Below are 17,134 nucleotides of genomic sequence, written 5' to 3'. Positions count from 1 at the left end.
CACCCATGCTTCGAGAATGGCAGAACGTCACTGGAAGACAAAGAAAGATCAGACAAGGTCACCTTACCTCTCTTCATCTTCCAGCAATGTCCTGCAAAATCCTTGAAGCGCAAGTGCCACTCAAAACACTTTCTACAATTCACTGCTTCTTGACATAAGCCTGCTGAATCGTTTCAAATGTCTGTTTGGGAAATGCTCATTGAGTTAATGACGCGTCTTCTCCTTATTGCCACAGGTATTGCAACATTTTTAAAACCCTCACCTGCCAAAGTTGCAAAATGGAGTCGAGACGCTCCAGTTTGCAACTTTGGCACGTGCGTCGCACTTACAGTAGTTTCGCCAAGCCGTTGACAAATAAATCTCTACGCGTTGCTCCGTATTCCGAGACTAACTTCTATTTTTATGCATTAGCCTCAGAATGGAATTTGGTTTTAGAATTACTTTCAGCTCGAAGCGTGCCTCTCAGCATAAATATTGCGGCAAAAAAACATTTTTCTTGGAAGGCTTGTTTTGTGACACTTGCCACACACTTCAGGGGTCCGATTTTCGTGTAAGTGAGAGTGAGAGCGTTTCCGGCTGCTGATTGGACATGGCGCCACAGCTTGCACGCAATCAACTGACGAGTCATTTTTCACCCAATGTTTCGTTCACAATTAGGCAAAATTTTGGTGAGAGTGTCTCTCCAACATGCAAAAGGCAGGGGAAGGGGGCCTCACAGTCTTTGACGCGCTTGTACTTAGTGTTCTCCACCGGTCGACGTCCGCTTGTGCGTGTCAACAGATCAGCTTGAAATATGAAACCAAGTGTGAGTTGTCAATTGCTTGTAACATGGAATAGTGGATGATCACAATTTCATCCTGCATCCGATCTCACTCGCCGTGGCACTTGGTCCGTAGCAGACGATCAACTTTTCTTTTCGGTTCGTTAGCCGATGCTGTACTGAGTTTTCTCATTACATTTCTGCTTGCAATAGCAGACAAACTGTCTACGAATGCTGTCTTTGCTCACTCCACGAGAGGAAAATTATATCTGGGTCTCGCTGTCACAGTGACCCAAATTAGACTCCAGGCACTCAAAGAAAGACATTTTTTTTTGGTAGTTCAGTGTCCTTTTGAATGTAATAGACCCTTTCCAAAATTGCTCTTGGCAACAATGAGCCACTGCTTTGATGGCGCTCCATTGTGCAGCTGGCCACTATGATGGGGCAAGGCACTGCCATTATCTGGTATGCGCCCGCGATCACGAGCACCATTGCTGACGTTCCCGATTTGCTATCGTGGACCAGGGGCTTGGTTGGCATTCCAAATTGGTACACTAGGTTAAAGTAAACGATAACTACATCGTCCACGAGACGAGCGACCAAAACCGAAGGCGCAGTTCACGTTCGTGACTGAAAGCTATGTGGAAGCACCATTATTTTCGTGGCCTCGATATTTCCCAAATTTTACGAAGTGCGAGCTCCGAGAATATTTGGCGGGCACAATATTTCGCAATTTGGAGGGGTACGCTTAGTATTCCTCACCGTAGGATAATTTATTTGTGCGATGTGCTCGCAAAAAATAGGTTGGAATCGGCACTGCTAGGTAGTGCAGCATTGCTTAAATGGTCTATTGTAGTCTTTCTCGAGGCAGGCAGAGATAGACTGACTGGAAAATATTTGAAGGTCAAAGGTGACCTGCTACTACTCGGAAGGGTGGTGTCTGCCATTGCGAGGTGAATGAGTTTGTGAAGACTGACGTTCTCAAACTTTTCAATCTTCAGTGACATCCGAGGAACACCTTGCAGACTTACCACTGATGCGACAAAAGTGGCGCAGAAGCCTACCAATTTCGGAAATGACGATGTCATTCCACGTCGCTTTTAGCGTATACACGATGCAGGCGTTTTTTCGCAGTTTACTATGAAGGGGTTTTTGGCGGGCACCAAATTTTACCGCTTCAATCGGTGCCTCGAACGAGTACTACTTGTCATCGCACTATAGTCGGCGACAACTTTTCTTGGCAATGCAGTGGAAGGTACAGGCCCGTGTCCCCTCTCCCATTTTGAGTGTGCGCGGGCTCTCCTCCTCTCCCCAGAAATGGGGGAGGAGGAGAGCCTGCGTACACTCAAAATGGGAGAGGGGACGGGGGCCTGTACCTTCCACTGCATTGCCAAGAAAAGTTGTCGCCGAGTATAGCAGTTCTGACGACATCCTTTCGATTCTAATAAAAAAACAAAAAGAGCCGGCGGTTGCTCATTCGCGTTAACGGCGTTATGGCATGCATGGTGTGTGGCCATTAAAACTGGCTTGCTCTGCACGCTTTGCAAAACGCAAATGCCAAATGTATGTACCTGAAACGGGCCATGCGAACGTCGTTTCGAAAGAAGTTTGTTTTGGAACTTAACTTTCTTGTTGGAGATGAATATTAAGACATTAAAAATGCACGGCCGCCGTTTTTGCACTATTTGGAATACCTCACCAGCTCCGAGTTGATCTCTAGAAAGAAATGGACATAAGACTTTGTGAAACAACGTTTGCATGCCCAGTTTCGGGGGATGTTTGATTATAATTAGAATTTTGCGGGGCGTGCCAAATGTGCTGTTCTTTGTGGCCTCACCCTGTACATATTAGGAAGCATTTAGTTGGTAGCTGTGCGTCAATGAGTGGCTCAGGTTCGCTAAAATAAGACTGATATTAGTGTACCTTGGGGCAGGTACGGCCAGGGAAGTTTTGGGGAACCCAGGGAGGTGTTCTGGGGAATCCAGTCTGAGAAGCCACGTGCATCTCATGCTCGCAGGCGAGGGTGACGGTGAACGACTTCCTGCTGGGGCTCGCGGGTGACCACACCCCCGACTGCCTGCTCTGGATGCCTCTTCTTCACCGGCTGGCCAACGTCGAAAACGGTGAGGCCAGACTCTTTTGAGGGGAGGCACCGCTCCTTGAAACAGAAATTGCTAAAAAAAAAATTGTGCGGACGGTCACATTACGAGATGCAAATGGATGGCGTCGGCCGGTGCAACATTTCAACGATATTATGCCGCGATTGGCCGGAAATCCTGGCGACGTTGCGTCACATGGCGTCTCACGTAAACCAGAACCGATCACACACAGAACGGCTAGCACCACACGCATTCTTGCGGACGCGCCACATAAATCCTCGGTCGCACCGGCGTGTCCTTTCTCCACTCGACAAAATTCTCTTCTACGGGCTGCTTCCCGTTCACGCACAACAGGATCTTGACGTCAAATGCGTTCCATCCTAATACCCTGGGCAAGATTGTCGATGCCTACGCATTGACAACGTTCTCTCTCCCGGGCGCGTTTTCGCCGTCGAGCTGCCGCCACTTGCTGCGACGTATGCTTTGATGCTCTAGGCCAAGGCTTAGAGCGGTGAGGGAACGGGTGACCGAAGGCGAGAAAGAGCAAGTGGCGAGGAGGACCATCGCACGACCCCCAGCGCAGTTGTAATTGGCCGAATGCGCTGTGCCTCAATTGCGACTATTATCGGAAAAAGGGCGAGGGTATCGCTGCTGTGCTCGTTTTCTACCGGCGCCAAAGCCACCGTGATAAACGCGCGCATGCTCTGTTCATTTTTGGCAACATGATACTCGCGGATTAGAACAAGCCCAGTACAGCTGACACTGGAAAACATTTTTTGAAATGGTGTTTTTTGGAGATGGACAAACACTTATCATCTTGTCCTGAAACTTATTTACATGAAATAAGTCTTGTATTTATTAAGAAATATGAACTTGAAAACATGGAAAAATGGGTCTGTGCATGCTTTCGCCATTATTTCAGAATGAACTATTGACACAATTTGCTATTTTATGGAAGCCATACCTTCACTTGCTCTCATCCAATCTCTATTATTTTTTCATTTTTCTGGTATGTGTACGTGTCAGGTATGCAATGAGGGGTATAAATATACACAATGAGACATTAGGTCCTTTTTAGATGCTTTTTATACTTCCTGCTATAAGTAATATTAAAACTGGAAAATTCAAAAGCATCATAAAAAGCTTATAAATTGTCCTAGAACTTTTATTTACACCTTATTGCAGTGGTTGTCGACCATTGATGGTTCGCGGACCTTTTGTGGATCGGCGGAGATGACGGAGGACCTTGTTCGTGGTGAGGGGAAGGGAATTATATATAGGTTATGATAATGTTTATACAAATGGATATAGTAACTAAGGGCTAGTGTGAAGTAGACTTCTCTCATTGACATACCCACAAGGAAACACCTGCAAATAAAAATGTTTCCTCTCACTCAAAAAAAAAAACTTTTATTACCGGGTTTGACTGATTAGGCAGGGCTTCGCGGACCCCTAGAATACCTTTGCAAGCCCCAAGGGGTTTGTGAACCCCCATTTGACAAACACTGCCATTTTGGATTCCACATACCTCTCAGTTCACTGAGATAAGTTTAATTTTTGATTTCAGTATTTCAGTTTGTCCTAGTCCTGCCCCCAATCTTTGCAGCAAAGTTTTCAATATTAAAAATAATTAGGCTACATCAAAACCAAGCACATATTTGTAGCCGGATTATAAAGTCCGATAAGCTATGTGAATTTTATTTTAATTGTATCCAAAGTTATATAAAAAAAAAAAAAAAATCTAGAACCAGAGTTGAGCTGGATTTACTGACTGAAACTCTGGCCGCTTTACTACAGCCTGTCTCTTCACCAGGCATAGAAACGGCAAAGTTTTCCGAGTGTGATTGTTGAACCGTTGTCAACACACTCGACTTGAGCAAGACTTTTTTTTTCTTGTTTTATTTTGGGGCTAAGGAGTCGCGCAGGGACAGCGGTGTTCGGGGAAAGAACGCACGCTACTGCTCTAACAGCAGGCACTCCCTGCCCTGCCTGCGTGCACGTGCCCTTCCCCTTACTTTTGCCATACTCCCCTTTTTCTTTTTTTTTTTTACGGTTGTTGTTTTCTTTTTTAAAACTGCTCTTTCGCTGCATATCCCCCCCTCCCCCCGTATCCTGTGCGCATATGCTGGCTTGATGGTCTGCTAGCCCCGCAACGCAAGCTATGTGCTCACCGCCGGCGCAGTCTGACCGCGGGAGGAGGGACGGGCAGCCGTGCTTTGTTCGCTATATCAAGTGCCCCCGCCATGGGACTTCAATACGAAAAACAGTGCTCCCATACTATTACATGTGATTTTCAAAAAGATGTTTGGACTGTTTCCTATAAACAATAATTCGAAAAACCTGGGTTTGATATAACCGGGCTCGACTGTATGTAGCTTTGATGCAGAAGAGAGGAGGTTTACGTAGGGTGACATTGTGACGTCATGTTATACCTGACCATGTGACAATGTGATGTCATGTCGATTTGACAAATGGTCACGTGGTCTTGTGACACCATGGCATCACAGAGGACCTATAAATACTACATATTTAGAGTGCCCTTGGGTTATATCAAAGAGGCAGGTAAGCGATCCCTCGTTATAACAAAATCGCTTTTTTCAAATTATCGCTTTTATCGTAGTTCAATGTGGTCCTGACCGAAATGCGTGCATTTTGAACTTGATTATTTGAAGTGCATCGGCTGCCAACCACGCTCGTTACGAAGGCCGAGGGGCTGAAAGCATGCGAGCCTGCACGGAGGCGCACGGAGACCCTTGTGTTCCCTGCCCCTTCTCCACCGAGGCAAACGGCAAACCGATAAAACGGCAAACAAGAAAAGTGAGCAAATGCGTGACGGAGGGCAGAACGCGCAGAGCACCGCTTTCGATGCCGATGCGCCGACGCAACCAGGGAGCAGCGGGTGCAGCATCCACATTCCGATACTACTCTCGGCGCGTGCGGCCAACGCTGCCCTACTCCTGCCAGAATTGGGTCAAGGGAGCGATGCAGCTGATGGAGCCCGGAAGAGATCATCCCTTCGAGAGCCCCCGACGCGCGCGTCTGCGAGGGTGCACCTGTGGTGCACACGTGCGTCATGGGGGGAGCTGGAGTGTTTACCGAAAGCCGCCTTGATCTGCGAGGTTGAGAAAAGTGGCCGGCCTAAGCCCGACATTGCCGAAGAATTCAACATTCTGGCATCGGCTGTTCGACACTGTCCACCGTTTGTGCGGAACAAGCAAGGCATACTGGACGGTTCGAGAAGTTTCTCATGCAAGAGAAAATACGCCTGCGACCCGAAGATGAAAAATCGCCAACTGCTTTGCGCACTTCGGATTTTCTCTCGCGAGCATGCTTGCCGAGCTGGCGCACGATTTCCAAAGCTGCAATGATCTCTACAGGAGTGTGTGTAAACACGTTGGCGAAGCCACTGAGGATAACTTTGATTCGTTCGCACTTGTCGATGCAGACATTCCCGATGTTGCTTCTGCCACAGATGGTGTGATCGTAGACATTGAGTATGGCCAGGGTAAACACAAAGTGCATCGGAGAGGCACCTCGGGAAACGCTGACGACTGCAGAGTCGCGAAACATCCTACGGCTTCTTCTGAACAGAGTGAAGTGCAGCGGCAGTGACAGTGTTCTTGTTATGCCTGGAGCAGTCAGGGGAGAACTGATGCCCGTATGAAGACTCCACCTAATATTTTTTGCGCGGTAAAGCTGTCTCTAGTTGTTTATAACCAAGGTTTGCTTGATTCAATATACGGTCAGAGTGTTCCGCAGTGTTCCCTTCCACCTTCCAGGCTCCTGTCATTGTTTTGCTGGCTTTCTCGCTTTTGTCAAATTACCGCCTATACCGTAAACAGTTTTTGCTGTCCCGTTGTCTTCGGTATAATGAGGGATTATGGTAGCTTTTCTTTGAGGTATAATTAAATTACTGTCCATTCTTGCTTTTAATATCGTAGCAAAACAAAGGAGGGCCTGCGAGGTAGCGGTAAGAGGTAGTGTTTTGAAGGGGTGATGATGCAGTCATGCTGTTGCAGTGCTTCACCCGGTGCAGTGCGACGGCTGCAACCGGGACTCGTTCCTGGGCTTCCGCTACAAGTGCCAGCGCTGCTACAACTACCAGCTGTGCCAGGACTGCTTCTGGAGGGGCCGGGTGTCCGGCTCCCACACCAACCAGCATGAGATGAAGGAATATGCCGTCTACGTGAGTGCCCCACCTTCTTTCTCGTTTCTTAGCCAAGGGAGTAATATTTATTGCCTAATGAGTAATACGTGCAGAACCAAGTAGATGGACATTGTGCTTCGGGTAACTTCTTAGTCACAATGTTGTACAGCGAAGCTGTTATGCATTAGGACCTGAGAAAAAATGCATCCGCGGATGTTGACAGAAAACTCCCCGTTGGTCAAATAAAAAGAGTGGGCAACCAGTGTGAATCAGCCTTCCTTGGCATTATTAATATAGTGAGGTCCTGATCCCTTGTTATCATTTCTGGGCATCGTCCTCGAGGTCGTCCTGGAAATTGTCCTTTAGGCATTGTCCTCAAGGTCGTCCTAGAAGTCATCCTTGAGGTTGTTTGAGATGTTGCCCTAGGTATCGTCCTCTAGTTGTCCTCCTCGAGGTCGTCCAAGAGGTCATCCTCAAGGACAACGCCTAGAGGACAACTCTGTCAACAAGTATGGTGCAGCACTTGTCCTAGGAGTCGTCCTCGAGGCCGTCCTAAAAGTCGTCCTTGAGATTGTCCTAGAAGTTGTCCTTGAGGTTCTTCGAGAGGTTGCCCTAGGCGTCGTCCTTGAGGTCGTCTTAGACTTTCCTCTAGGTGTCATCCTCGAGGTCGGCCTAGAGGTCATCCTAGACATCATCCTCAAGGTCGTCCTTGTAGTCATCCTTGAGTTTGTCCTAGACGTTGTCGTCTAGGCGTCATCCTCCAGGTCGTCCTACGTCCTTGAGGTCATTCTGGGCATTGTCCTAGGTGTCGTTTTCTAGGCATCGTCCTAGACGTCGTAAAAATAACAGCTTTGCTGGTCCTTCTTCTTCACTTGAAGTGGAACGGCTCTACAATTCTTTTTGTATACCCTCACTCGTGCCAAACATGCATCTGTTCGGAGGAGGCCAGGGCAGGTTATAATATGCTCTTGCTTTCGTTTAGTTGTTGTAATGTATGCATGTTTCTGTCTGTGTATCTTGCTTAGACAGTTGCCAGAGGTCACAGCCCTGACAGTGAAGGGCATGTTAAGATTTTAGGTGTTGGTAGATTAGTTGCTCCATTTTTTTTAACGAGCACATGCCTTTCACAGAATTGCAAAGTGGAAGGTGCATTATTCGTTTATGCGGTTGACGGCGTGGGAAACAGGGTCTACTGGGGGAGCGTGGGAACCCAACGGGGTCTAGCCACTCCACCTCGGCTGCATATTGGCAGCACCACCGACGGCTGCTGGTGCTTTACGTTACGCAACCAGTTTCCTTGATCTCAGCCAATGTAAATATTTTGTACCTCGACATTCGAAAACCTACCTCCATTGCCGTGTTTGCGTTCTCGCGTGATTCGACCTGCAGGGCTGGCTCGAGGCTCGAATTCATTGTGTCCTCGCGGCGTAATGGGCGATTATCATAACCGGCGGCGATTGCACGCTCTGCGCCGCAGGTTCTATCGGGGCTACATCCCAGACTCGGACAGGAAAGCGGGAGAGCTGACCCTATAAATGCCACAAATTCAAAATGTATTTGGGGAGTTAATTTTCCCGCATAAGAGCGGCGACGACTGCTCTGGCGAGTAAAATGTGCCCGGGTCAGACGGAGGCTTGCGGCTTGTGTGTGCAGAAGTCTCCCAGCAAGCAGCTAGGCCACTCCCTGCGCAAGTCGTTCCGGTGCGTCCCAGACCGGCCCAGCCGGGGGCTGCCACAGTTCCCGGACGAGCCGGAGCGCACCCTCGACCTGGCACACATCGTGTGAGTGGACACCCTCTTCGATCCTCCTCGGAAGCAGTGCTGGTGCTGCTTCCTCAAATAGACCGTTTGCTTAATACCCCAAGTGCCCCGGCCTTCTCTTAAGGAATTATGGGAATGGTGTTCCTTAGTGACCGGTAAATTTGACCAATTTGATGCTTACACACTCTTGAGTGTAATCCGGAGTCATCCTGAATAAGTGTCGTGTAGATCGCAGAGACCCGTCGTATCACTTTTAAAATTTCTTGTCAGTGTCAGCGTTCTTGGTACTGTGCATGCAATCCACCCTTCAGCCATGCTGAGCTGCGGAGGTCTCTTACCTCCGCAGCTTACGGGACGCCAACCTTATGCTAACGATGTAATCAATGGGAAACATATAAGGGGGCTGTTGGTAGGTTTTCACGTACGAACCAGACGCCAATGCCGCACTCGTGTCCGTGACTCCTGCTGGCCTCCGACCGGCGGCTTAGAAAATCCTGAACCGTAATCTCGCAATTTATAGTCGCCGACGAGGCGAGGATGGCAGCGAAGAGCTTCAGTCGTTCCACCTCCAGCTCGAGCTTCCCGCCTTCAACGACGCGACGGTGTCCAAAATGCGTCTCCGATTGGCGCGTGAGGCATCACATACTGCCCGCGCATCAAAAGTGGTCTCCAAGTGACAACGAATGACGTCGCAAAATCCGGAGCGTCGCGTCGTGGGATGTCGCGATCCTGGCAGTTGGTGCCAGAAGTCCCGGTAAAATGTAGGAGTGTCGTCGTTGTTACGGCGACCCAATTCACTGCTGCCAAAGCTTCCGTGGGCCGCCAAGCCGGAGAGTGATTCGCGGCACAACGGGCGGCTGCCACGTACACTGTCGCCGCCGCGCCACCGCCAGGATTCGAGGCCGGCGACGGCGCTACGCTTCTATGACGTCCTCAAGCAGAAATTGAGGGACTGCTTTTCCGGACGCGGTAAACGCACCGTTCGGAGACACGTTCCAGACATCGTTAAAACACATCAACACCTCGTGCACCCCACATGCGCGCGCTTGGAGCCAAAGCTTGGCGATGGGCACGGAGCGCGTGCTGGAGCTGGGCGTTCGAAAGGGGCGCCCCGCCGTCCTCGCTTTGTCGGCGACCACGGTGGGTGTTGGCTTAATCATTCTGACGGTAAAACAAATAGATGCATGAACGACTGTGGCGTCCTTAAGGCCGACGACTGAATTCTAACCCGTTTTTTCCGATGCAGGCCTCCTTCTCCAATGCCGACCCACAACGGTTTTTCCACCCCACCCCACGAAGGGCTGAACGGCTTGCGCAGGTACGATGCCTCTTGTCCCGTTGGGATGCCGGGAACTTTGGAATGTTTTCCTGGCACCTGCACTTTTTCTTGCCTTTTTCGACCGCTATTTTAGGAGTAATACAGTTGAACTCGCTTATAACAAACTTGGTTATACAGTCGACTCTCGGTAATTCAAAGTCGCATAATTCAAATTTTTAATTAGTTCGAAGCATGGGCCTGGTCCCGGCAATCGTATGTACAATGCTATGGGAAAAAAAACATGCGGTAATTCGAAGGCTAAATGTTGGGAGCTGGTTACTTCGAAGGAGTCAAGAACCCTTGGGAGCAAAACAAAAAAAAACCATGCCAAGCGCCAAGCCTGAATATGCAACGCCACGATCCGCGGCCGCTTCACTGGCGTCTCCGCACTAGGCATAATGCAATCTGATGCAATGTGCGACGGCGCCACGGCACGCTGCGGCTCGGCGGCGAGAAAGCAAACAAACAGCCTTGCACGCGCGGCTGTTTGCTTATTTGCTTTGGGCTCTGCTCTCCCACTCTGCGCTCTCCCCTCAAGAGGAGAGAGGGAGATAGGTGGTTAGAAGATTGGGTTGCGTTCGGCGGAACCGCAGAACGGCGCAAGCGGGAGTTTTGGCAACGAAGATTCGAAAGTGTGTTGGCTCGTTCGTACGTGCTTTTGCGCAGCCCAACAATCGCTCCGTCGCGCTGCTTTGGTGCTATCACGATGGCTCAACGGAGTAAGGACAGTGCGCTGGACCTCGCTACCAAAGTTAAGGGGCTGCAAGAAGTCGAAGAGAGTGCGTCTTCAAAGCAGATGTCGATGTTGACAAGCACGTTGAGGTCTCTGGTCTGCTTTCGGACGTCGAAATAATCAAAGTGGTTAGGCCTGGTGTGGTGGTGCAAGGGGGTGACAATGATTCTGACGACAAGGAACTCTCGCCGCTGTCGATTCCCGCGCCGAGTGCCGCTGATGCGGAAACTGTATTGGGCGTCGTAGAACGTTTTTTGTCGGGCGAAGAGTATGCCGAAGACTCCTTATGATGCATACGTAACTTGCAGAGCCGAGTGACGGTGGCGCGAATGCGTCAGCGAAAACAATCTAAGATCGACCAGTTCTTCTTCTAAGTGAGTACTGAATAAAATAAACTCAGTTTCATATGTGCTTTTTAATTCGAAGTTCGCGTAATTCGAAGCATTTTGCCGTCCTTGTGAGTTTCGAATTACCGAGAGTCTACTGTAATGAGAATTCCGAGGACGCCTGAGCACTTGTTATGAGTTGTGAATGCGAAAGCATGAATGTTGTTCTTCCATGCCCTTAGTTTGTCTGCTGTGTAATGGCGTGGATGACCACGTTTTGTTACTGCTCAGGTTGTGGCTGCCAACGATTTATAGAGGCCTCAGGTACCGTCACGTCATGTTACTCATTGCGGAGAGGAGCAAAAGTGGGTGCAGTCCCCCATCCTTCTCCGGCAAAGCCTGAAAGAGAGCGGCAGCTGAGCGCACACTCTTGTGAAGCCGCCGCAGCCCCTCTCCTCCCCCCCTCCCCCCCTCCGGCAATGCCTGACGTGAGAGCGGCGGCTGAGTGCGCGTTTTTGTGAAGTGGTCGCCAATGGCTATCTAGTAGCCGTTTCGCTCAGCCAATGGGAGATTGGGCTTTTCTTTCTCATTCTTTCGCGGTTACAGACGCCTACAACCAGCCATGGGTGCGCCTCCGTCAGTGGAAACGTGCCACAGTGCCCTGCCATGTCATATTGGCACCTGAAATGACATTGAAGCAAAGTTTGTAGATGCGAAAATTTTACCCTGCATAATGAACGCCCCCCCAATTATGTATCAATTTGTTGGGAAAAAAGTGTGTTCATTATGCGAGGAAATGTGGTAATTTATGGCACAAACCTACGCGTTAAAATATGGTGCCCGCCAGCATGGTACCAGGAATCTGTCTTTGACTGTTATGTTTGGCGTCCCATTTGGCCGATGCATTGAAAGTGGTCTTGAAGGGGCAAACTTGGCAAGTCACTCCGTCGGATGCATTGCGGTCCGGCCGGTCGGTCATAGGAGCTCCGGCACAAAAGGGGAGCAGACGCGAGGCTCACTGTCTTCGCACTAAAGGTGTTGCGAGATGCATTTCGAGAATCGCCACGGCTGCCTCGACGTAATGGAGGACGCATGTTTCTCCGCAGTGCCCTGCGCCAGATGCCGGGCGGTTCGGACGAGGAACACCGGCTGATTGCCCGGTATGCGGCGCGGCTGGCACGCCTGCGGGAGACGCCTGTGCACCACGCATCGCTCGAGTCTGGCATCCCAGCAGACTCTTCGCGACAGCGAGAGCTCGTGGCACAGCTGGAGGCCAAGAACAGGTGGGTGGTCAGTTAGTCCCTCACTCGTTCATTCACCCCTTTATCTATTTATCTATCTATTTGTCAATCATCTTGCATATTTATCTTATTTATCTATCTATTTGTCAATCTCATCTTATTTATCTGTTTGACTCTTTTTACAGCAGAGCTGTTAAGGGCTAGGTTCCCCAGCATCGTGTCCGTGTATGTCGACACAAACCTACCTGGACAGCCACCGCCATCTATGTATAAGCGATGGCAGCAAGCACACAACCAGTACGGTTTTTCGCCGTCGCTCGTAGATGGCGCCAACCTTTCCAGGTATCATAGAAGAATTGATAGTTGGGCGCGTTGGTGGGAATTCATCATAGGAAACAGCGCGAAAAACAGGCGACGACAAAGAAGAACCACACGTAAAGAGCGCAGCGCTCGTCAGGTTTGTTTCTTATAGTCGAATGCAACCTGAGAACAATCTTTTAGCCCCACCCACAAGCGCATTGCGCCCATCTGAAGTGCCTCCGCCGTTGAGAAAGTAGTTCGCTAGCAGCGTTACTTTTTCTTCCTCCAGGAAACGTGTCTTAAACTACTACGATATTTATTTAATTCATTCAGGACATTTAAATAAGTTAGAATATGTTTTTGTCAACGAAATAGCTGTTTAGTAAAGAAAGTCATGTCCAATGTACCGTCTTCCCAATTCATTTTCTGTCCAAGATACTGTCTAACATATCGTATTCCAGCGCCTTAGATTGAGGGAAAGCGAAGCACTTATAGTTCCTGCAAATAATAAATATTTCGTAATTTACTTAGTTTTGTTGGCTTTGCGCACGAAATGTGTGCCTTTATTTTGTTGGATGAATAGAAAACAAGAATAATTATACTTTTCGGGTTTTGACAAATCGGCACCCTCCCAAGTCATTGACACCACCACCGCGCCCCGCACTCTTTGTCTTCTGTCATGGATCCCACTGAGGTGACAATCTCGGCTCACCCCGCAGAAACCACAGCGAATTGAAGCAGCGGTGCCGGTACTATGTTGAGTAGCAACGGGGGGCAGAGGCGATAGAAATCCAACGAAGCAGACGACGTCCGACGTAGCTTCTCAGCAGTGCTAAGCCTCGTGCCCGCTTCGAAATTTTCGTTGGCGATAGCGTCGCTGGATTCTCACGTTGTCGCGCAAAAACTGCTGCAAACGCAAGCCGATACCATTAAGGTTTCATGGCGTAACCTCGGGCACGTAAAACACGGTGCAAAAAAGCAGAATAATTGTCACGAGAAACTAGCGTCGCGTTGCTAAGGCCAGCAGCCATGTTGAGCTTTTTTTTAGAGCGCAGCTCTTAGGGGCCCGTTTCCGGCTTAAGCGGCGTCGCCGTCGCCGTCGGCGTAATTGCGCGGTGCATTATGGGTAAATTTCCCCGCTAAATCTAGCGGAAAATTTTCCCCTCTAGATTTAGCAGAAAAAATTCCCCGCTAAATCTAGCGGAAAAAATTTTCCCGCTATATCTAGCGGAAAAATTTCTCCGCTTAGCGGGAAAAATGCCCCGCTAAATCTAGCGGAAAAGTTAACCCGCTAAATCTAGCGGAAAAAATTCCCCGCTAAATCTAGCGGGAAAAATGCCCCGCTATATCTAGCGGAAAAATTTCTCCGCTTAGCGGAAAAATTTCCCCGCTAAACCTAGTGGAAAAAATTCCGCGCTAAATCTAGCGGAACAATTTCCCCGCTAAATCTAGCGGAAAAAATTCCCCGCTAAATCTAGCGGAAAAATTTCCTCGCTGAATCTAGCGGAAAAATTTCCTCGCTAGATTTAGCGGAAAATATTCCCCTAGCGGGAAAAATTCCCCACTAAATCTAGCGGAAAAATTTCCCCGCTAAATCTAGCGGAAAAATTTCCCCGCTAGATTTAGCGGAAAATATTCCCCGCTAATTCTAGCGGGAAAAATTCCCCGCTAAATCTAGCGGAAAAATTTCCCCGCTAAATCTAGCGGAAAAATTTCCTTGCTAAATCTAGCGGAAAAATTTCCCCGCTAGATTTAGCGGAAAATATTCCCCGCTAATTCTAGCGGGAAAAATTCCCCGCTAAATCTAGCGGAAAAATTTCCCCGCTAAATCTAGCGGAAAAATTTCCCCGCTAGATTTAGCGGAAAATATTCCCCGCTAATTCTAGCGGGAAAAATTCCCCGCTAAATCTAGCGGAAAAATTTCCCCGCTAAATCTAGCGGAAAAATTTCCTCGCTGAATCTAGCGGAAAAATTTCCCCGCTAGATTTAGCGGAAAATATTCCCCGCTAATTCTAGCGGGAAAAATTCCCCGCTAAATCTAGCGGAAAAATTTCCCCGCTAAATCTAGCGGAAAAATTTCCTTGCTAAATCTAGCGGAACAATTTCCCCGCTAAACCTAGCGGAAAAATTTCCCCGCTAGATTTAGCGGAAATATTTGCCCGCTAAATCTAGCGGAAAAATTTTCCCCGCTAAATTTAGCGGGAAAATTTCTCCGCTAAATCTAGCGGGAAAAATGCCCCGCTAAATCTAGCGGAAAAATCTCCCCGCTAAATCTAGCGGAAAAAATTCCGCGCTAAATCTAGTGGAAAAATTTCCCCGCTAGATTTAGCGGAAAAAATTCCCCGCTAAGTCTAGCGGAAAAATTTTCCCGTTAAACCTAGCGGAAAAAAATCCCTGCTAAATCTAGCGGAAAATTTTTTTGGGGGGGTCACGTGACCCCCCAGAAAATTTTTTGTGACCTTGGGGGGTCATGTGACCCCCAAGGTCACATGACCCCCCCCGCCCCGAGAGGAGGTAACCCTCAGTACCCTTCCCTCCTCCTCCTCAAGAGCTGCGCTCCAATTCGGTGTTACAGGGAGTTGCAAACGGCTTTCTTTTTTTTCTTCAAAAGGATTGCGATTGGTCCACGGAATCGTGACGTCATGAGAACGATTGGCTGGCGTTTCTCGGCGTAGGATTACATTTTCCTCTGAGAGGCATTTCCGGTTTTTTCTTAGCTTGCAACCGACTATAGTCTTTGTCTGTTTTGCGCGTTGTTTCCTACGCTGCTACGCTCTTATCAGTTTTGGTTTGGACTCGCGATGGGTGCACCGTGTGCGACCGACTCTGGTTCGCCGGAGACGTATCTACAGTCGACAGCGTGTCGGACAAAAAGAAGCGGGAATCGGGTGTGTGCGCATTGCGGCAGTATATCGACTACAGCTCCGCAGGTCTTCCTTCTTCACAAAAATGGAAAGGCTGAACTTTTTTTTTCGCCAGAATTCCTACATATAAAATCACTATTCGACTTTTTCTTCTTAATTCAATTCGGCATTCGATTCGGTAACTATTTGGTATTCGCACACCCCTACCGAAAAAGTAAGACACAGGTGGGACGAGGGACGACTATGGAGGAAAGTGAATGTGATCCCTCGTCCTACCAGTGTCTTACTCTTTTCGTGCTCCTCTCTACTTATATTATCTACCTTTTATCTATTTGACTGCCTTATCTGCTTATCTTATATCTATCTTACCTATTGATCTTATCTATCTATCTGACCTATTTACCTTGTATATCCACCTTACCTATTTATCTTGGCTATTCATCTAGCTCAGGGGTTCTCAAACTGGGTTTCGGGGAACACGGGGGTTCCACGAGCTGGTCTCTTGGGTTCCGCGAACACCCATATTGCAACCCCCCTCCCCTTCCCCCCCCCCCCCCCCCCCCCCCCCCCCAACGCAGCAGGCTGCGCTTCAGGACCATGCAAAGCGCCTTCATCTCACTTTGTACTGACATCGTGATTGATATGGTGGGGATATATGGGAAGCAACACAAGCGAATTTGCCTACAATTGTGCGTCTGTTGATTCTCGGTCGGCAAATATGGACGGGGGGGGGGGGGGGGGGGGGGAGAGTGTTCCGCGGCAGTTTTTGAGGCTACCTGGTGTTCTGTGAGACCAAAAAGTTTGAGAACCCCTGATCTAGCTTATCTAACATACATTTACCTTAGCTATTCATCTAGCTCATCTAATTTATGTATATATTTATCTCAGCTGTTTACCTAGCTTATCTTTCTTATCTATATATCTTATTTAGGTGTCTGACTGCACTCATCTTCACTGCTCAGCTCCTTCTCACTATCGGGACTTCAGATCTATGCATGCTTGTCTCCTAGTTTCTTTTTCTTAGGGTTGAGCTCTTTGTCTGCAAGCTATTCCTTTTGAACTATGGCGCATTGTTTCAAGTTGGTTGGTTTATGAAGCGCATGAAGCAGAAACGCACAAGTTCCAGAACAATCTCGAGCAGAAACTAAAAAATGCTCAGGCAGAACAGTGACTGCTGGAAGGGATACATGATACATGTTCCCACCCTTGCTACAGTCCCTCCGCATAAACACGCACAAACCTCATGTTTCACGATTGCTTAAACATGGCCAGCGGTCTTATCTTGACTTGGCCTGGCCTGGCCTGGCTTCAACTGGCCAGTGTCCCGCACTCCCGTGCGGTGCAACCAGTTTTTGTTGTTTTTGCAACCGCGTGTGTTGTACAAACATGAAAACGGCAGGGAATGCTTTGAACATTCTTTATTCTTCCATTTAGGTGGTGCAAGAACTAATAGCTTTCCTCTCCACACCCCGTTTTCTTTAGGGGCGAAGCTCCTTAGGGTCTAGACTTGTCCGGCGTCCGTGCTCACATTGATGGCCATCCCATCTGTCTTCTTAAAAAAAGAAAAAATGTTTGCGCAGTCGACA

The 17,134-nt window shown here is 48.7% G+C and overlaps 1 protein-coding gene across 1 annotated transcript in view; it reads left to right on the top strand.

Moving 5' to 3' along the window:
* Positions 1–17,134, top strand: part of LOC8030729 (dystrobrevin beta) — a 66,098-nt gene that overhangs the window by 21,594 nt on the left and 27,370 nt on the right. The window contains exons 7-11 of the mRNA XM_029985193.4: positions 2,778–2,883; positions 6,879–7,045; positions 8,660–8,787; positions 10,013–10,084; positions 12,250–12,426. Of these exons, the coding sequence (XP_029841053.1) occupies positions 2,778–2,883; positions 6,879–7,045; positions 8,660–8,787; positions 10,013–10,084; positions 12,250–12,426 (650 nt within the window). The remainder of the gene's footprint in view (positions 1–2,777; positions 2,884–6,878; positions 7,046–8,659; positions 8,788–10,012; positions 10,085–12,249; positions 12,427–17,134) is intronic.

This window comes from Ixodes scapularis, unplaced genomic scaffold (genome assembly GCF_016920785.2).
Source record: "Ixodes scapularis isolate PalLabHiFi unplaced genomic scaffold, ASM1692078v2 PGA_scaffold8__174_contigs__length_109621045, whole genome shotgun sequence".
NCBI classification, from domain to species: Eukaryota; Metazoa; Arthropoda; class Arachnida; order Ixodida; family Ixodidae; genus Ixodes; species Ixodes scapularis.
The sequence above is the reverse complement of the archived record's forward strand: the minus strand, read 5'-3'. Positions and strand labels throughout refer to the sequence as shown.